Source organism: Numenius arquata, chromosome 38, assembly GCF_964106895.1.
Source record: "Numenius arquata chromosome 38, bNumArq3.hap1.1, whole genome shotgun sequence".
NCBI lineage: Eukaryota > Metazoa > Chordata > Aves > Charadriiformes > Scolopacidae > Numenius > Numenius arquata.
This window is the reverse complement of record NC_133613.1, coordinates 4,439-24,813: the sequence shown is the minus strand read 5'-3', so window position 1 is coordinate 24,813 and position 20,375 is coordinate 4,439. Positions and strand designations below refer to the sequence as shown.

Genomic DNA, 20,375 nt, shown 5'->3' with positions numbered 1-20,375 from the left:
GGGGGAAGGGTCCAGGCTGGGGTTTTCGGGAGGTGCTGAGAATTGGGGGAAGAGCTGAGGGATGTTGGGGCTCAGTGACGTTGTGGCTGACGTGTCCTTTCTTCCTGTCCTTCCTGGGCTGAGGACTCCAGAGCTGGACGAAGGGCTCCAGGTGGGCTCTCCCCAGAGCAGAGCAGAGAGTTGGGTCACGGTGCCGGGGTCGGGGCCACCACCACAACCACTATCAGCACTTTTGGCGCAGTAGTTGGTGGCCGTGTCATCAAATGACGGTGTGGGGCCGTGACCCCAAATCCTGCACGGGGCCAAAATCCCCGGTCCTCACCCCAAACGCTGCACCCAGCCTTTCTGCATGGTTCCTGGGTCCCAGCCCCGTGCCCGAGTCCCTGCCCCAACCTCTCCCAACTCCCCGAGCCCCGATCCTGCCCCGATCCCAAACGTCCCCGCTCTGCCTTCCGGCAGCTCAGCATCTCGCTGAAACCATTTGGCCTGAGTCTGCACATCCCTCAGCTGTTCCCCAATTCCCAGCATCTTCCCCAAAAGCCCCAGCCCCCCAGCCTGGACCCTTCCCCCCAGCGCAGACCCCTGCACCCAACCCAGGTCCTTGTCCTGAGCCTTGGCCATTGTTCCCAAGACCATTCTTCTCCCACCCAGTGAGGACCCCCAAAGCCTGGACACCCCACGATGCCCCAACCCCTGCCCGGTGCAGAACCCCAACACCCGGGGTCACCTCCAGAGCCAGAAACGTGCCCTTGTGATGCAGAGTGTGGGGACACGGTGCCTGGATCAGAGCCACAATAACCATAAGCATCACCAGCACTGTGATACCAGCACTTTTGGCGCAGTAGTAGGTGGCCGTGTCCTCGGCCTTGAGGCTGTTCATCTGCAGCGTGACCGTGCTCTGGGAGTTGTCCCTGGAGATGGTGAAGCGCCCCTTGACCGACGGCGCGTACCAGGTGCTACCATCGCTCCAAATACTCGCAACAAACTCCAGCCCCTTCCCAGGCGCCTGTCGCACCCATTGCATGGCGTAGCTGCTGAAGGTGAATCCAGAGCCCTTGCAGCAGAGGGTGAGGGACCCCCCGGGTGTCTGGAGGCCCCCTCCGGACTCCACCAGCTCCACGGCCGCCCGCAGCCCTGGGGAGGGAGAAAGGAAGGAGAGAATTGAGTCACCCCCAAGGTCCCGCCATCGCTCGCTCCCCCATCTCCGCTCCCGTTCCCCAACATCCCTGGGCTGTGTCCCCACATCTCAGCATCTTCCCAAAACCCTTCCCCTCAGCCTGGACCTTTTCATCAAGCCCAGACCCCTCACCTCAGCCCACACGTCCCCTGGCTGGGTCCCAGCATCTCCCCAAAATCCCTGCCCCGTGATCCCAGACCCCATCCCTTCCTCACACACTGCTCCACCCCAGGGACCCCAAACTCCTGCCTGGTGCCAAAACACACTCGCCCTGAGCCTCAACTCCCCTGAAACCAGCCCAAAATCCTGCTGGCTGCCCAAATTCATGCCCAGAGCCGTGTCCTGCCCGGGCTCCACCTTCACCTTCAGCAGCTACGACATGCACTGGGTGCGACAGGCGCCCGGGAAGGGGCTGGAGTGGGTCGTGAGTATTGACAGCGATGGTAGCACCTACTATGCGCCGTCGGTCAAGGGGCGCTTCACCCTCTCCAGGGACAACTCCCAGAGCACGCTCACGCTGCAGATGAACAGCCTCAAGGCCGAGGACACGGCCACCTACTACTGCGCCAAACGTGACGCTGGTGGTGGTGGTGCTGCTTATGTTGGTGGTGGCCCTGACTCCGTCACTCCTGACTCATGTTCCCACATCCCACCATCTTCCCCAAAATCCTTGCTCCCAGCCCAGACCCTGCCCAAGCCCAGGCTCTTGCAGCCACCGGCGTCCTTCACCCTGAACCCCCACCCTCGTCCTGAGCCCCAACATCCTGGCCGTGTTCCCCCTCTTCCCAGCATCTCCCCACATTCTGCCCCAAGCCTGGACCCTTTACATGCGCCTGGACCTTTCCCTCGTGCCCAGATCCCTGGGTCCTGTGCCCAAATTCCCGCCCTGACCCTCCCCTGCCGGGGCTCCGGCATCACCTCCAGCAGCTTCTATATGGAGTGGGGGCAACAGACACCCGGGATCTTCCCAAAATCCTCACTCCAAGTCTCAGCACCCCTGTCCTGGGCCCCAACATCCCTGCCCCGCATCCCAAAATCCCAGCATCTTCCCCAAAACCTTTGTTCCCAGCCTTGACTTCTGGCTCAGGGTTCTGGGGTGGGTACGGGGCCAATGGTGAAGACTCAGGACAAGGACCCGGGTTGGGATCAGGGCCCATGTTTAATGGAAGGGGCCAGGCTGGGTGTGGAGTGGGGGGAAGGTCAGAGATGTGGGGACCCAGAGCAGGGATGTGGGGACACGGTGAGGCTTTGGTGCCACCAACAGCACCACCATAACCATAACCACCAAATCTCGACCATTTTCCCAATCCACAACACATTTTGGCCCAAATGTTGACTGTTTGCCCCCACCCTTGACCAGCTTTGGCCCAAATCTCCACTCTTTGCAGCCAGTCTGAAATGCTTTTGTTCGCAAACCCCCTTTGCTGTGAGTCCCGGACCCCGACACAGAGCCCAGACCCTTCCTGTGCCCCGACTTACACCTTCCTGACCCCTTTGCCCCAACGCTGGACCCTGTCCTGAACCCCAACCCTTTGCCCCCACCCCGGATCCCCGCTTCCAGCCCCGTCTCTCACCCCCAGCCCTGGACCCTGGCACCCTCCTTTGGTTCCACCATCCCCCCGTCCAGCTCCAGCCCCACGGGGCAGACAGGACCTCCCGTATCATCCATGGGACCCAGCTCAGGGATGTGGGGACACGGAGCCAGGGTTGGGGCCACCATCAGCACCAGGACTACCACCACCAGTAGCTTTGGCGCAGTAGTAGGTGGCCGTGTCCTCGGCCTTGAGGCTGTTCATCTGCAGCGTGACCGTGCTCTGGGAGTTGTCCCTGGAGATGGTGAAGCGCCCCTTGACCGACGGCGCGTAGTAGGTGCTACTACCATCGCTTCTAATAGCTGCGACGTATTCCAGCCCCTTCCCGGGCACCTGTCGCATCCATCCCATGCCGGTGTTGCTGAAATCGAATCCGGAGGCCTTGCAGCGGAGGGTGAGGGACCCCCCGGGTGTCTGGAGGCCCCCTCCGGACTCCACCAGCTCCACGGCCGCCCGCAGCCCTGGGGAGGGAGAAAGGAAGGAGAGAATTGAGTCACCCCCAAGGTCCCGCCATCGCTCGCTCCCCCATCTCCGTCTCGGAGATCTTTATCCATGAGCTGGAGGAGGGGACCGAGGGCTCCCTCGGTGAGTCCCACCCAAGTCGGTGGGATGTGGATCTGCTGGAGGTGGGAAGGCTCCACAGAGGGCTCTGGACAGGCCGCATCCATGGGTCCAGCCAACGGTGGGAGGTTCAACAAGGGCCAGGGCCGGGTCCTGCCCTTGGCTCACCCCAAGCCCATGGACGCTCCAGGCTGGGGGAAGAGTGGCTGGAAAAGGACCTGGGGGTGTTGGGCGACAGGGGCTGAATGTGACCCAGCAGCGACCCCCCTGCAGGACCCCCATGTGCCCCCCCAAAGGACCCATCCCGTCTAAGCCCCTCCACCCTCCTCCTCCTCCTCCTGGCCGCCCTCCCAGGTAGGACCCCAACTCCCCGCCATTGACACCCCCCTCCCCGGGTGCGGAGATGGGGGAGCGAGCGATGGCGGGACCTCGGGGGTGACTCAATTCTCTCCTTCCTTTCTCCCTCCCCAGGGCTGCGGGCGGCCGTGGAGCTGGTGGAGTCCGGAGGGGGCCTCCAGACACCCGGGGGGTCCCTCACCCTCTGCTGCAAGGCCTCCGGATTCACCTTCAGCAGCTACGGCATGAACTGGGTGCGACAGGCGCCCGGGAAGGGGCTGGAGTTTGTCGCGGGTATTACCAGCAGTGGTAGTAGCACAGGCTACGCATCGTCGGTCAAGGGGCGCTTCACCATCTCCAGGGACAACTCCCAGAGCACGGTCACGCTGCAGATGAACAGCCTCAGGGCCGAGGACACGGCCACCTACTACTGCGCCAAAGCTTATGGTAGTGGCAGTGCTGGTGATGCTTATGGTGGTTGTGGCACTGATCCAGGCACTGTGTCCCCACACTCTGCTCCACAAGGGCACGTTTCTGGCTCTGGAGGTGACCCCGGGTGTTGGGGTTCTGCACCGGGCAGGGGTTGGGGCACCGTTGGGGTGTCGAGGCTTTGGGGGTCCTCACTGGGTGGGAGAAGAATGGTCTTGGGGACAATGGCCGAGGCTCAGGACAAGGACCTGGGTTGGGTGCAGGGGTCTGGGCTGGGGGAAGGGTCCAGGCTGGGGTTTTCGGGAGGTGCTGAGAATTGGGGGAAGAGCTGAGGGATGTTGGGGCTCAGTGACGTTGTGGCTGACGTGTCCTTTCTTCCTGTCCTTCCTGGGCTGAGGACTCCAGAGCTGGACGAAGGGCTCCAGGTGGGCTCTCCCCAGAGCAGAGCAGAGAGTTGGGTCACGGTGCCGGGGTCGGGGCCACCACCACAACCACTATCAGCACTTTTGGCGCAGTAGTAGGTGGCCGTGTCCTCGGCCCTGAGGCTGTTCATCTGCAGCGTGACCGTGCTCTGGGAGTTGTCCCTGGAGAGGGTGAAGCGCCCCTTGACCGACGGCGCGTATCTTGTGGTACTACCATCATTGTAAATACTCGCGACGAACTCCAGCCCCTTCCCGGGCGCCTGTCGGGCCCAAACCATGGCGTAGCTGCTGAAGGTGAATCCGCAGGCCTTGCAGCGGAGGGTGAGGGACCCCCCGGGTGTCTGGAGGCCCCCTCCGGACTCCACCAGCTCCACGGCCGCCCGCAGCCCTAGGGAGGGAGAAAGGAAGGAGACAAGCCAAAGCATCCTCACTCCAAGTCTCAGCACCCCTGTCCTGGGCCCCGATGTCCCTGCCCCGCATCCCAACATCCCAGCATCTTCCCCCACATCCTTGCCCCCACCCCGGACCCCCACTCCCAGCCCCGTCTCTTGCCCCCAGCCCGGACCCTGCACGATGATCAGACCTTTTGCCCCCAACCCTGGACCCTGGCACCCCCCTGACCAGCTCCAGCCCAACGGAACAGACAGGACCGCCCCATAAGGTCCCATCAGGGCCCATCCCAGCTCAGCCCCTTCCACCCTCCTCCTCCTCCTCCTGGCCGCCCTCCCAGGTAGGACCCCAAATCCCCGCCATTGACACCCCCCTCCCCGGGCGCGGAGATGGGGGAGCGAGCGATGGCGGGACCTCGGGGGTGACTCAATTCTCTCCTTCCTTTCTCCCTCCCCAGGGCTGCGGGCGGCCGTGGAGCTGGTGGAGTCCGGAGGGGGCCTCCAGACACCCGGGGGGTCCCTCACCCTCCGCTGCAAGGCCTCCGGATTCACCTTCAGCAGCTTCTACATGTTCTGGGTGCGACAGGCGCCCGGGAAGGGGCTGGAGTGGGTCGCGGGTATTCAAAGTGATGGTAGCACCTACTACGCGCCGTCGGTCAAGGGGCGCTTCACCATCTCCAGGGACGACTCCCGGAGCACGGTCACGCTGCAGATGAACAGCCTCAGGGCCGAGGACACGGCCACCTACTACTGCACCAAACATGCTGATAGTGGTGGTGGTGCTTGTGGTGATGGTGGCACCGACCGCGGCACCGTGTCCCCACATCCCTGCCCTGGGTCACCGAATCAGAACCGTCCAGCTTTAAGGGACCTTTAAGCTCAGCCAGTCCCACCATCGACCCAACTCTGACCAAACCCACCACTGACCCAGCACCACGTCTGCCCGCCTTTTGGATACCCCCAGGGATGGCGACTCCACCACGTCCCTGGGCAGCCTCTTCCAAGGTTGGACCTCCCTTTCCGTGAAGAAATTTCCCCCCATTTCCATCCTGAACCTCCCCTGGGGCAACTTGAGGCCCTTTCCTCTTCTCCCATCGCCTGTTCCTTGGGAGAAGAGACCGACCCCCCCCCTGGCTACACCCTCCTTTCAGGGGGTGGTAGAGAGCGAGAAGGTCTGTCCTCAGCCTCCTTCTCTCCAGGATGAACACCCCCAGCCGCTCCTCACAAGACTTGTGCTCCAGACCCCTCACCAGCTCCGTTGCCCTTCCCTGGACCCGCTCCAGCCCCTCCAGGTCTTTCCTCTTGGCAGGAGATGGACCTCCTCCAAAACTGGACCCAGCACTCGAGGTGGGGACTCACCAGTGCCCAGTACAGGGGGACAATTGAGGTTTGGGGTAAAAACAGTCAAGGTTTGGGAACTAAAACGGTCGAGGTTTCCATCAAAATGTTGAGACTTTGGAAAAAATGGTTGAATTTGGAGGAAAGAGTGGAGACTTGGGGCAAAAACAGTCAAGGCTGGGGGCAAAGGGTTGAGGCTTGAGGCAAGGACCTGGGTTGGGTGAAGGGTTTGAGGAAGATGTGGGGACCCAGCGCAGGGATGTGGGGACACGGTGCCACCAACATAAGCATCACCAGCACTACCACAATCAGCTTCTTTGGCGCAGTAGTAGGTGGCCGTGTCCTCAGCCCTGAGGCTGTTCATCTGCAGCGTGAGCGTGCTCTGGGAGTTGTCCCTGGAGATGGTGAAGCGCCCCTTGACCGACGGCGCGTAATTTGTGGTACTACCACTGGGGTTAATAGCTGCGACGTATTCGAGCCCCTTCCCGGGCGCCTGTCGCACCCATTGCATGTCGTAGCTGCTCAAGGTGAAGGTGGAGCCCGGGCAGGACACAGCTCCGGGCAGGAATTTGGGCAGCCAGCAGGATTTTGGGCTGGTTTCAGGGGAGTTGAGGCTCAGGGCGAGTGTGTTTGGCACCAGGCAGGGGTTTGGGGTCCCTGGGATGGAGCGGGCAGGGGGCAGGGATGGGGTCTGGGATGACGGGGCAGGGATTTTGGGGAGATGCTGGGACCCAGCGAGGGGACGTGTGGGCTGAGGTGAAGGGTCTGGGCTTGATGAAAAGCTCCAGGCTCAGGGGAAGGGTTTTGGGAAGATGCTGAGATGTGGGGACACAGCCCAGGGATGTTGGGGAACAGGAGCGGAGATGGGGGAGCGAGCGATGGCGGGACCTTGGGGGTGACTCAATTCTCTCCTTCCTTTCTCCCTCCCCAGGGCTGCGGGCGGCCGTGGAGCTGGTGGAGTCCGGAGGGGGCCTCCAGACACCCGGGGGGTCCCTCACCCTCCGCTGCAAGGCCTCCGGATTCACCTTCAGCAGCTACGCCATGGTTTGGGCCCGACAGGCGCCCGGGAAGGGGCTGGAGTTCGTCGCACTAATTAGCAGCAGTGGTAGTGGCACAGCCTACGCGTCGTCGGTCAAGGGGCGCTTCACCATCTCCAGGGACAACTCCCAGAGCACAGTCACGCTGCAGATGAACAGCCTCAGGGCCGAGGACACGGCCGCCTACTACTGCGCCAGAGGTGCTAATGGTGATGGTGGTGGTGCTCCTTATGTTGCTGGTGGCCCCGACCCTGGCTCCGTGTCCCCACATCCCTGAGCTGGGTCCCGTGGATGATACGGGAGGTCCTGTCTGCCCCGTGGGGCTGGAGCTGGTCGGGGGGATGGTGGAACCAAAGGAGGGTGCCAGGGTCCAGGGCTGGGGGCAAAAGGTCTGAGCATCGTGCAGGCTCTGTTCTGGGGGTGAGAGACGGGGCTGGGAGCGGGGATCCGGGGTGGGGGCAAAGGGTTGCGGTTCAGGACAGGGTCCAGCGTTGGGGCAAAGGGGTCAGGAAGGTGTAAGTCGGGGCACAGGAAGGGTCTGGGCTCTGTGTCGGGGTCCGGGACTCACAGCAAAGGGGGTTTGGGAAGAAAAGCATTTCAGACTGGCTGCAAGGAGGCGAGATTTGGGCCAAAGCTGGTCAAGGGCGGGGGCAAACAGTCAAGATTTGGGCCAAAATGTGTTGTGGATTGGGAAAATGGTCGAGATTTGGTGGTTATGGTTATGGTGGTGCTGTTGGTGGCACCAAAGCGTCACCGTGTCCCCACATCCCTGCTCTGGGTCCCCACATCTCTGACCTTCCCCCCACTCCACACCCAGCCTGGCCCCTTCCACTAAACATGGGCCCTGATCCCAACCCGGGTCCTTGTCCTGAGTCTTCACCATTGGCCCCGAGCCCACCCCAGACCCCTGAGCCAGAAGTCAAGGCTGGGAACAAAGGTTTTGGGGAAGATGCTGGGATTTTGGGATGCGGGGCAGGGTCGTTGGGGCCCAGGACAGGGGTGCTGAGACTTGGAGTGAGGATTTTGGGAAGATCCCGGGTGTCTGTTGCCCCCAGTCCATTTGGAAGCTGCTGGAGGTGACACCGGAGCCCGGGCAGGGGCGGGTCAGGGGGGGAATTTGGGCACAAGATCCAGGGTTTTGGGCACCGGGCAGGGGTCTGCGCTCCTGGCAAAGGGTCCCGGGTTGGGGAAATGGTCCAGGCTGTGGCCAAGGGTTCAGGGAAGGGGCCCAGGGTGGGTCCTGGGGGTCTGGGCACAGGAAGGGTCCAGAGTCGTTGGTGGGAGAGAGTCTTAGAGCAAAGGCTGAATCCAGAGGGTCCATGTTTGGGAGAAGGAGCCGTGATGGGTACAGGAGTTTTTGGGAGGTGCTGGGAACTGGGGAACCATCGCAGGGATGTGGGGACACGGTGATGGGGTCGGTGCCCTCACCACCATAACCATCAGCAGCTTTGGCGCAGTAGTAGGTGGCCGTGTCCTCGGCCCTGAGGCTGTTCATCTGCAGCGTGACCGTGCTCTGGGAGTTGTCCCTGGAGATGGTGAAGCGCCCCTTGACCGACGGCGCGTAGTAGATGTAACTACCACTGCTGCTAATAGTCGCGACCCACTCCAGCCCCTTCCCAGGCGCCTGTCGCATCCATCCCATGGGGAAGCTGCTGAAGGTGAATCCGGAGGCCTTGCAGCGGAGGGTGAGGGACCCCCCGGGTGTCTGGAGGCCCCCTCCGGACTCCACCAGCTCCACGGCCGCCCGCAGCCCTGGGGAGGGAGAAAGGAAGGAGAGAATTGAGTCACCCCCAAGGTCCCGCCATCGCTCGCTCCCCCATCTCCGCGCGGGGGAGGGGGGTGTCAATGGCGGGGAGTTGGGGTCCTACCTGGGAGGGCGGTCAGTAGGAGGAGGAGAAGAGTGGAGGGGTCTGAGCTGGGATGGGTTCTGATGGGACCTTATGGGGCGGTCCTGTCTGCCCCGTGGGGCTGGAGCTGGTCGGGGGATGGTGGAACCAAAGGGGGGTGCCAGGGTCCAGGGTTGGGGGCAAAAGGTCTGATCATCGTGCAGGGTCCGGGCTGGGGGTGAGAGACGGGGCTGGGAGTGGGGGTCCGGGGTGGGGGCAAGGATTTGGGGGAAGATTCTGGGATGTTGGGGAAAATGCAGGGATTGGGGAAGATGCTGCAATATCACGGCGCGGGGGATGCTCAGGCCAAGGACTGGGGAAGGTAGTGGGATTTGGGGGAAGATGCTGGGATTTTGGGATGCGGGGCAGGGACGTCGGGGCCCAGGACAGAGGTGCTGAGACTTGGAGTGAGGATGCTTTGGCTTGTCTCCTTCCTTTCTCCCTCCCCAGGGCTGCGGGCGGCTGTGGAGCTGGTGGAGTCCGGAGGGGGCCTCCAGACACCCGGGGGGTCCCTCACCCTCCGCTGCAAGGCCTCCGGATTCACCTTCAGCAGCGTCCAAATGGGAAGGCGGGAAGGGGCTGGAATACGTCGCAGCTATTAACCCTGACGGTAGTTGGACAGGCTACGCGCCGTCGGTCAAGGGGCGCTTCACCCTCTCCAGGGACAACTCCCAGAGCACGGTCACGCTGCAGATGAACAGCCTCAAGGCCGAGGACACGGCCACCTACTACTGCGCCAAAGATGCTAATGGTGATGGTGGTGCAGCTGGTGGCCCTGGACCCATGCTGTGTCCCCACACTCTACTCCACAAGGGCACGTTTCTGGCTCTGGAGGTGACCCCGGGTGTTGGGGTTCTGCACCGGGCAGGGGTTGGGGCACCATTGGGGTGTCCAGGCTTTGGAGGTCCTCACTGGCTGGGAGAAGAATGGTCTTGGGGACAATGGTCGAGGCTCAGGACAAGGACCTGGGTTGGGTGCAGGGCTCTGGGCTGGGGGAAGGGTCCAGGCTGGGGTTTTCGGGAGGTGCTGAGAATTGGGGGAAGAGCTGAGGGATGTTGGGGCTCAGTGACGTTGTGGCTGACGTGTCCTTTCTTCCTGTCCTTCCTGGGCTGAGGACTCCAGAGCTGGACGAAGGGCTCCAGGTGGGCTCTCCCCAGAGCAGAGCAGAGAGTTGGGTCACGGTGCCGGGGTCGGGGCCACCACCACAACCACTACCAGCACTTTTGGCGCAGTAGTAGGTGGCCGTGTCCTCGGCCCTGAGGCTGTTCATCTGCAGCGTGAGCGTGCTCTGGGAGTTGTCCCTGGAGATGGTGAAGCGCCCCTTGACCGACGACGCGTAGTAGGTGCTACTACCACTGCTGCCAATACTCGCGACGAACTCCAGCCCCTTCCCGGGCGCCTGTCGCATCCATCCCATGGCGTTGCTGCTGAAGGTGAATCCGGAGGCCTTGCAGCGGAGGGTGAGGGACCCCCCGGGTGTCTGGAGGCCCCCTCCGGACTCCACCAGCTCCACGGCCGCCCGCAGCCCTGGGGAGGGAGAAAGGAAGGAGAGAATTGAGTCACCCCCAAGGTCCCGCCATCGCTCGCTCCCCCATCTCCGCGCCCGGGAAGGGGGGTGTCAATGGCGGGGAGTTGGGGTCCTACCTGGGAGGGCGGCCAGGAGGAGGAGGAGAAGGGTGGAGGGGGCTGAGCTGGGATGGGTCCTGATGGGACCTTATGGGGCGGTCCTGTCTGCCCCGTGGGGCTGGAGCTGGTCGGGGGGATGGTGGAACCAAAGGAAGGTGCCAGGGTGCAGGGCTGGGGGTGAGAGACGGGGCTGGGAGCGGGGATCCGGGGTGGGGGCAAAGGGTTGGGGTTCAGGACAGGGTCCAGCGTTGGGGCAAAGGGGTCAGGAAGGTGTAAGTCGGGGCACAGGAAGGGTCTGGGCTCTGTGTCGGGGTCCGGGACTCACAGCAAAGGGGGTTTGGGAAGAAAAGCATTTCAGACTGGCTGCAATGAGTGGAGATTTGGGCCAAAGATGGTCAAGGGGGAGGGTGAACAGTCAAGATTTGGGCTGAAATGGGTTGAGGATTGGGGCAAATGGTTGAGATTTGGTACAAAAATGGTTGAATTTGGGGCAAATGGTTGACACAGAGCAAAGAGTCAAGAATGGGGAAAAACTGGTCGAGTCGCGGCACAAATGGTTGAGATTTGGTACGAATCACTGGGATTTAGGGCCAAATGAGACAAGGTTGGGGGCAAAGGGTTCAAGCTCAGAGCAAAGACTTGGGTTGGGTGAAGGGTTTGAGGAAGATGTGGGGACCCCGTGCAGGGATGTGGGGACACGGTGACGGGGTCGGGGCCACCACCATCATAAGCAGCACCATCACCATCAGCAGCTTTGGCGCAGTAGTAGGTGGCCGTGTCCTCGGCCCTGAGGCTGTTCATCTGCAGCGTGAGCGTGCTCTGGGAGTTGTCCCTGGAGATGGTGAAGCGCCCCTTGACCGACGGTGCGTAATTTGTGGTACTACCATCATTGTTAATACTCGCAACGAACTCCAGCCCCTTCCCGGGCGCCTGTCGCACCCAGTGCATGTCGTAGCTGCTGAAGGTGAAGGTGGAGCCCGGGCAGGACACGGCTCCGTGCATGAATTTGGCAGCCAGCAGGATTTTGGGCTGGTTTCAGGGGAGTTGAGGCTCAGGGCGAGTGTGTTTGGCACCAGGCAGGGGTTTGGGGTCCCTGGGATGGAGCGGGCAGGGGGCAGGGATGGGGTCTGGGATCACGGGGCAGGGATTTTGGGGAGAAGCTGGGACCCAGCGAGGGGACGTGTGGGCTGAGGTGAGGGGTCTGGGCTTGATGAAAAGGTCCAGGCTGAGGGGAAGGGTTTTGGGAAGATGCTGAGATGTGGGGACACAGCCCAGGGATGTTGGGGAACGGGAGCGGAGATGGGGGAGCGAGCGATGGCGGGACCTTGGGGGTGACTCAATTCTCTCCTTCCTTTCTCCCTCCCCAGGGCTGCGGGCGGCCGTGGAGCTGGTGGAGTCCGGAGGGGGCCTCCAGACACCCGGGGGGTCCCTCACCCTCCGCTGCAAGGCCTCCGGATTCACCTTCAGCAGCTACGCCATGGAATGGGTGCGACAGGCGCCCGGGAAGGGGCTGGAGTTCATTGCGGATATTGAAAGTGGTGGTACCACAGGATACGACACGGCCAACTACCCGTTCCGTTCTGGGCCCCTCACTCCAGGAAGGACATTGAGCTGCTGGAGCGTGTCCAGAGGAGAGCCACCAAGCTGGTGAGGGGTCTGGAGAACAAGTCACACGAGGAGAGGCTGAGGGAACTGGGCATGGTTAGTTTGGAGAAGAGGAGGCTGAGGGGGGACCTCATTGCCCTCTGCAACTCCCTGAAAGGAGGGTGTAGAGAGGTGGGTGTTGGCCTCTTCTCCCAAGGGAATAAGTACAGGAGCAGAGGGAATGGTCTGAAGTTGGGGCAGGGGAGGTTTGGATCAGATATGAGGAAGAATTCCTTTCCTGAGAGGGTGGTCAGGCCCTGGAACAGCCTGCCCGGGGAGGTGGTGGAGTCACCATCCCTGGAGGGATTTAAGGACCGTGTAGAGGTGGCACTTCAGGGCATGCTCTAGTGCCCGAGACTGTTGGGTTGTGTCTCTTTGTGGTTTGTTTGTGTGGGTTTCTTTTTCTTTTTTCTTTTTTTTTTGTGGTTGGACTCGGTGATCTCAAAGGTCCCTTCCAACCATGAGGATTCTGTGATTCAGTGACACTGCGCCAAAGATTACGGTGATGGTGGCGGCACCGACCCCAGCACCGTGTCCCCAACATCCCTGCACTGGGTCCCCAATTCCCAGCATCTTCCCGAAAACCCCAGCCCCCGACCTGGACCCTTCCCCCCAGCCCAGACCCCTGCACCCAACCCAGGTCCTTGTCCTGAGCCTCGGCCATTGTCCCCAAGACCATTCTTCTCCCACCCAGTGAGGACCCCCAAAGCCTGGATGCCCCACGGTGCCCCAACCCCTGCCCGGTGCAGAACCCCAACACCCGGGGTCACCTCCAGAGCCAGAAACGTGCCCTTGTGGAGCAGAGTGTGGGGACACGGTGCCGGGGTTGGGGCCACAACCACCATAAGCATCACCAGCACTACCACTACCAGCATTTTTGGCGCAGTAGTAGGTGGCCGTGTCCTCGGCCCTGAGGCTGTTCATCTGCAGCGTGAGCGTGCTCTGGGAGTTGTCCCTGGAGATGGTGAAGCGCCCCTTGACCGACGGCGCGTAGCTTGTGTCACTACCATCGTAGCTAATATGCGCGTCGTATTCCAGCCCCTTCCCGGGCGCCTGTCGCACCCAGAGCATGGCGAAGCTGCTGAAGGTGAAGGTGGACCCTGGGCAGGACACGGCTCCGGGCAGGAATTTGGGCAGCCAGCAGGATTTTGGGCTGGTTTCAGGGGAGTTGAGGCTCAGGGCGAGTGTGTTTGGCACCAGGCAGGGGTTTGGGGTCCCTGGGATGGAGCGGGCAGGGGGCAGGGATGGGGTCTGGGATCACGGGGCAGGGATTTTGGGGAGATGCTGGGACCCAGCGAGGGGACGTGTGGGCTGAGGTGAGGGGTCTGGGCTTGATGAAAAGGTCCAGGCTCAGGGGAAGGGTTTTGGGAAGATGCTGAGATGTGGGGACACAGCCCAGGGATGTTGGGGAATGGGAGCGGAGATGGGGGAGCGAGCGATGGCGGGACCTGGGGGGTGACTCAATTCTCTCCTTCCTTTCTCCCTCCCCAGGGCTGCGGGCGGCCGTGGAGCTGGTGGAGTCCGGAGGGGGCCTCCAGACACCCGGGGGGTCCCTCACCCTCCGCTGCAAGGCCTCCGGATTCACCTTCAGCAGCTTCCAAATGGGATGGGTGCGACAGGCGCCCGGGAAGGGGCTCGAATACGTTGCGGGTATTACCAGCAGTGGTAGTTACACAAGCTACGCGCCGTCGGTCAAGGGGCGCTTCACCATCTCCAGGGACAACTCCCAGAGCACGCTCACGCTGCAGATGAACAGCCTCAGGGCCGAGGACACGGCCACCTACTACTGCGCCAAAAATGCTGGTAGCGGCAGTGCTGGTGATGCTTATGGTTATTGTGGCACCTGCCCCGGCACCGTGTCCCCACACTCTGCTCCACAAGGGCACGTTTCTGGCTCTGGAGGTGACCCCGGGTGTTGGGGTTCTGCACCGGGCAGGGGTTGGGGCACCGTGGGGCGTCCAGGCTTTGGGGGTCCTCACTGGGTGGGAGAAGAATGGTCTTGGGGACAATGGCCGAGGCTCAAGGCAAGGACCTGGGTTGGGTGCAGGGGTCTGCGCTGGGGGGAAGGGTCCAGGCCGGGGGGCTGGGGCTTTTGGGGAAGATGCTGGGAATTGGGGAACAGCTGAGGGATGTGCAGACTCAAGCCAAATGGTTTCAGCGAGATGCTGAGCTGCTGGAAGGCAGAGCGGGGACGTTTGGGATCGGGGCAGGATCGGGGCTCGGGGAGTTGGGAGAGGTTGGGGCAGGGACTCGGGCACGGGGCTGGGACCCAGGAACCATGCAGAAAGGCTGGGTGCAGCGTTTGGGGTGAGGACCGGGGATTTTGGCCCCGTGCAGGATTTGGGGTCACGGCCCCACACCGTCATTTGATGACACGGCCACCAACTACTGCGCCAAAAGTGCTGATAGTGGTTGTGGTGGTGGCCCCGACCCCGGCACCGTGACCCAACTCTCTGCTCTGCTCTGGGGAGAGCCCACCTGGAGCCCTTCGTCCAGCTCTGGAGTCCTCAGCCCAGGAAGGACAGGAAGAAAGGACACGTCAGCCACAACGTCACTGAGCCCCAACATCCCTCAGCTCTTCCCCCAATTCTCAGCACCTCCCGAAAACCCCAGCCTGGACCCTTCCCCCAGCCCAGACCCCTGCACCCAACCCAGGTCCTTGTCCTGAGCCTCGGCCATTGTCCCCAAGACCATTCTTCTCCCACCCAGTGAGGAACCCCAAAGCCTGGACACCCCAATGGTGCCCCAACCCCTGCCCGGTGCAGAACCCCAACACCCGGGGTCACCTCCAGAGCCAGAAACGTGCCCTTGTGGAGCAGAGTGTGGGGACACGGTGCCAAGGCTGGTGCCACAACCACCATAAGCATCACCAGCACTGCCGCTACCATCAGCTTTGGCGCAGTAGTAGGTGGCCGTGTCCTCGGCCCTGAGGCTGTTCATCTGCAGCGTGACCGTGCTCTGGGAGTTGTCCCTGGAGATGGTGAAGCGCCCCTTGACCGACGATGCGTAGCCTGTGCTACTACCACTGCTGGTAATACCCGCGACAAACTCCAGCCCCTTCCCGGGCGCCTGTCGCACCCAGTTCATGCCGTAGCTGCTGAAGGTGAATCCGGAGGCCTTGCAGCGGAGGGTGAGGGACCCCCCGGGTGTCTGGAGGCCCCCTCCGGACTCCACCAGCTCCACGGCCGCCCGCAGCCCTGGGGAGGGAGAAAGGAAGGAGAGAATTGAGTCACCCCCAAGGTCCCGCCATCGCTCGCTCCCCCATCTCCTCGCCCGGGGAGGGGGGTGTCAATGGCAAGGAGTTGGGGTCCTACCTGGGAGGGTGGCCAAGAGGAGGAGAAGGAGGGTGGAGGGGCTGAGACGGGATGGGTCCTTTGGGGGGGCACATGGGGGTCCTGCAGGGGGGTCGCTGCTGGCTCACGTTCAGCCCCTGTCGCCCAACACCCCCAGGTCCTTTTCCAGCCACTCTTCCCCCAGCCTGGAGCGTCCATGGGCTTGGGGTGAGCCAAGGGCAGGACCCGGCCCTGGCCCTTGTTGAACCTCCCACCGTTGGCTGGACCCATGGATGCGGCCTGTCCAGAGCCCTCTGTGGAGCCTTCCCACCTCCAGCAGATCCACATCCCACCGACTTGGGTGGGACTCACGGAGGGAGCCCTCGGTCCCCTCCTCCAGCTCGTGGATAAAGATCTCAGAGACGGAGATGGGGGAGCGAGCGATGGCGGGACCTTGGGGGTGACTCAATTCTCTCCTTCCTTTCTCCCTCCCCAGGGCTGCGGGCGGCCGTGGAGCTGGTGGAGTCCGGAGGGGGCCTCCAGACACCCGGGGGGTCCCTCACCCTCCGCTGCAAGGCCTCCGGATTCACCTTCAGCAGCAACGGCATGGTTTGGGCCCGACAGGCGCCCGGGAAGGGGCTCGAATACGTCGCAGCTATTAGCTACAGTGGTAGTTACACAGAATACGCGCCGTCGGTCAAGGGGCGCTTCACCATCTCCAGGGACAACTCCCAGAGCACGCTCACGCTGCAGATGAACAGCCTCAAGGCCGAGGACACGGCCACCTACTACTGCGCCAAACGTGCTAATGGTGATGGTGCTGCTTATGATGGTGGTGGCCCCGACCCCGGCCCCGTGTCCCCACATCCCTGCGCTGGGTCCCCACATCTTCATCAAACCCTTCGCCCAACCCAGGTCCTCGCCATGAGCTTCGACCCTTTGCCCCCAACCTCTACTACTTGGTTTTGCCTCAAGTCTCTACCATTTGCTCCAAATTCAACCATTTCTGTCCAAAATCTCAACATTTGACTGAAACCTCGGCCGGTTTTTCCAGGCCCAAAACCCTCGGCCTTTTTTGGGGCCCAAAACCCTCGGCCAGTTTTTGAGCCCCAAAACCCTCGGCCAGTTTTCGGCCCAAACCTCGGCCTTTTTTGGGGCCCCAAACCTCGGCCTTTTTTTGGGGCCCCAAACCTCGGCCTTTTTTTGGGGCCCCAAACCTCGGCCTTTTTTTGGGGCCCCAAACCTCGGCTGATTTTCCGGGCCCCAAAACCTCGGCCGATTTTCGGCCCAAACCTCAGCCGATTTTGGGGCCCCAAACCTCGGCCTTTTTTGGGGCCCCAAACCTCGGCCAGTTTTTCAGGCCCCAAACCCTCGGCCTTTTTTGGGGCCCAAAACCTCGGCCAGTTTTTCGGCCCATACCTCGGCCTTTTTTGGCCCAAAACCTCGGCCTTTTTTCGGCCCAAAACCTCGGCCAGTTTTTGGGGCCCAAAACCTCGGCCTTTTTTGGGGCCCAAAACCTCGGCCTTTTTTGGGGCCCAAAACCTCGGCCTTTTTTTGGGGCCCCAAAACCTCGGCCTTTTTTTGGGGCCCCAAAACCTCGGCCTTTTTTGGGACCCAAACCTTGGCCTTTTTTTGGGGCCCCAAACCTCGGCTGATTTTCCGGGCCCCAAAACCTCGGCCGATTTTCGGCCCAAACCTCAGCCGATTTTGGGGCCCCAAACCTCGGCCAGTTTTTCAGGCCCCAAACCCTCGGCCTTTTTTGGGGCCCCAAACCTCGGCCTTTTTTCGGCCCCAAACCTCGGCCAGTTTTTGGGGCCCAAAACCTCGGCCAGTTTTTGGGGCCCAAAACCTCGGCCTGATTTTCCGGGGCCCAAACCCTCAGCCTTTTTTGGGGCCCAAAACCTCGGCCAGTTTTTCGGCCCAAACCTCAGCCTTTTTTGGCCCAAACCTCAGCCTTTTTTGGCCCAAACCTCAGCCTTTTTTGGCCAAAACCTCAGCCTTTTTTGGCCAAAACCTCAGCCTTTTTTGGCCCAAAACCTCGGCCGATTTTCCAGGCCCCAAACCTCGGCCGATTTTCCAGGCCCCAAACCTCGGCCTGATTTTCCGGGGCCCAAACCTCGGCCTTTTTTGGCCCAAACCCTCGGCTGATTTTTCGGCCCAAAACCTCGGCCGATTTTTCTGGGCCCAAAACCTCGGCCGATTTTCCAGGCCCTAACCTCGGCCTGATTTTCCGGGGCCCAAACCTCGGCCTTTTTTGGCCCAAACCCTCGGCTGATTTTCCGGCCCAAAACCTCGGCCGATTTTTCTGGGCCCAAACCTCGGCCAGTTTTTCGGCCCAAACCTCGGCCTTTTTTCGGCCCCAAACCTCGGCCTTTTTTGGGGCCCAAAACCTCGGCCTTTTTTGGCCCAAACCTCGGCCTTTTTTGGGGCCCAAAACCTCGGCCAGTTTTTGGGGCCCAAAACCTCGGCCAGTTTTTCGGTCAAAACCTCGGCCAGTTTTTCGGTCAAAACCTCGGCCAGTTTTTCAGCCCATACCTCGGCCTTTTTTGCCCAAAACCTCGGCCTTTTTTGGGGCCCAAAACCTCGGCCGATTTTTCGGGGCCCAAAACCTCGGCCGATTTTTCGGGGCCCAAAACCTCGGCCTGATTTTCCGGGGCCCAAACCTCGGCCTTTTTTGGCCCAAACCTCGGCCTTTTTTGAGGCCCAAAACCTTGGCCAGTTTTTCGGCCCAAACCTCGGCCTTTTTTCGGCCCCAAACCTCGGCCTTTTTTGGGGCCCAAACCCTCGGCCTTTTTTGGGGCCCAAACCCTCGGCCTTTTTTGGGGCCCAAACCCTCGGCCTTTTTTGGGGCCCAAAACCTCGGCCAGTTTTTGGGACCCAAAACCTCGGCCAGTTTTTGGGACCCAAAACCTCAGCCTCTTTTGGGGCCCAAAACCTCGGCCAGTTTTTCGGCCCAAACCTCGGCCAGTTTTTCGGCCAAAACCTCAGCCTCTTTTGGCCCAAACCTTGGCCTTTTTTGGGGCCCAAAACCTCGGCCAGTTTTTGGGGCCCAAAACCTCGGCCAGTTTTCGGGGCCCAAAACCTCGGCCAGTTTTCGGGGCCCAAAACCTCGGCCGATTTTTCGGGGCCCAAAACCTCGGCCGATTTTTCGGGGCCCAAAACCTCGGCCGATTTTTCGGGGCCCAAAACCTCAGCCGATTTTTCGGGGCCCAAACCCTCGGCCGATTTTTCGGGGCCCAAACCCTCGGCCTTTTTTGGGGCCCAAAACCTCAGCCAGTTTTTCGGCCCAAACCTCGGCCTTTTTTGGCCCAAATCTCAGCCTTTTTTGGGGCCCAAAACCTCGGCCAGTTTTTCGGCCCAAACCTCGGCCGATTTTTCGGGCCCCAAACCCTCGGCCTTTTTTGGGGCCCAAACCCTCGGCCTTTTTTGGGGCCCAAACCCTCGGCCAGTTTTTCGGCCCAAACCTCGGCCTTTTTTGGCCCAAACCTCGGCCTTTTTTGGGGCCCAAAACCTCGGCCAGTTTTTCAGCCCATACCTCGGCCTTTTTTGGCCAAAACCTCGGCCTTTTTTGGGGCCCAAAACCTCGGCCGATTTTTCGGGGCCCAAAACCTCGGCCGATTTTTCGGGGCCCAAAACCTCGGCCTGATTTTCCGGGGCCCAAACCTCGGCCTTTTTTGGCCCAAACCTCGGCCAGTTTTCGGCCCAAAACCTCGGCCTGATTTTCCGGGGCCCAAACCTCGGCCTTTTTTGGCCCAAACCCTCGGCCTTTTTTGAGGCCCAAAACCTTGGCCAGTTTTTCGGCCCAAACCTCGGCCTTTTTTCGGCCCCAAACCTCGGCCTTTTTTGGGGCCCAAACCCTCGGCCTTTTTTGGGGCCCAAAACCTCGGCCTTTTTTGGGGCCCAAAACCTCGGCCAGTTTTTGGGACCCAAAACCTCGGCCAGTTTTTTGGCCCCAAAACCTCAGCCTCTTTTGGGGCCCAAAACCTCGGCCAGTTTTTCGGCCCAAACCTCGGCCTTTTTTGGCCCAAACCTCGGCCAGTTTTTCGGCCAAAACCTCAGCCTCTTTTGGCCCAAACCTTGGCCTTTTTTGGGGCCCAAAACCTCGGCCAGTTTTTGGGACCCAAAACCTCGGCCGATTTTTCGGGGCCCAAAACCTCGGCCGATTTTTCGGGGCCCAAAACCTCGGCCGATTTTTCGGGGCCCAAAACCTCGGCCGATTTTTCGGGGCCCAAAACCTCGGCCAGTTTTTCGGCCCAAACCTCGGCCTTTTTTGGGGCCCAAACCCTCGGCCAGTTTTTCGGCCCAAACCTCGGCCTTTTTTGGCCCAAACCCTCGGCCTTTTTTGGCCCAAACCTCGGCCTTTTTTGGGGCCCAAAACCTCGGCCAGTTTTTCGGCCCAAACCTCGTCCTTTTTTGGCCCAAACCTCGGCCTTTTTTGGGGCCCAAAACCTCGGCCAGTTTTTCGGCCAAAACCTCAGCCTCTTTTGGCCCAAACCTCAGCCTTTTTTGGGGCCCAAAACCTCGGCCTTTTTTGGGGCCCCAAACCTCGGCCAGTTTTTCGGCCCAAACCTCGGCCTTTTTTGGCCCAAACCCTCGGCCTTTTTTGGGGCCCAAAACCTTGGCCAGTTTTCCGGGCCCCAAAACCTCGGCCTTTTTTGGGGCCCAA

The 20,375-nt window shown here is 61.5% G+C and overlaps 2 protein-coding genes and 1 gene segment (V, D, J or C); 1 reads left to right on the top strand and 2 right to left on the bottom strand.

Moving 5' to 3' along the window:
* The first annotated feature begins 1,556 nt into the window (after nt 1–1,556).
* LOC141476519 (uncharacterized) lies at nt 1,557–14,881 on the top strand. The gene is made up of 6 exons (XM_074165209.1): nt 1,557–1,643; nt 3,627–3,684; nt 3,802–4,161; nt 5,179–5,247; nt 13,929–14,240; nt 14,775–14,881. The coding sequence occupies exons 1-6, from the start codon at nt 1,557–1,559 to the stop codon at nt 14,879–14,881; spliced, it is 993 nt and encodes a 330-aa protein (XP_074021310.1).
* LOC141476534 (uncharacterized) lies at nt 5,549–13,508 on the bottom strand. The gene is made up of 7 exons (XM_074165215.1): nt 13,419–13,508; nt 11,678–11,822; nt 10,812–10,880; nt 10,383–10,694; nt 9,150–9,191; nt 8,631–9,033; nt 5,549–5,612 (listed from the first exon to the last, which is right to left on the bottom strand). The coding sequence occupies exons 1-7, from the start codon at nt 13,506–13,508 to the stop codon at nt 5,549–5,551; spliced, it is 1,125 nt and encodes a 374-aa protein (XP_074021316.1).
* A 127-nt stretch (nt 14,882–15,008) lies between the features above and the next one.
* Nucleotides 15,009–16,317, bottom strand: LOC141476518 (immunoglobulin heavy variable 3-23-like). The segment is given in 4 exon segments: nt 15,009–15,034; nt 15,296–15,634; nt 15,752–15,809; nt 16,300–16,317. Coding segments are annotated over 4 exon segments (441 nt in total).
* Nucleotides 16,318–20,375: the final 4,058 nt, after the last annotated feature.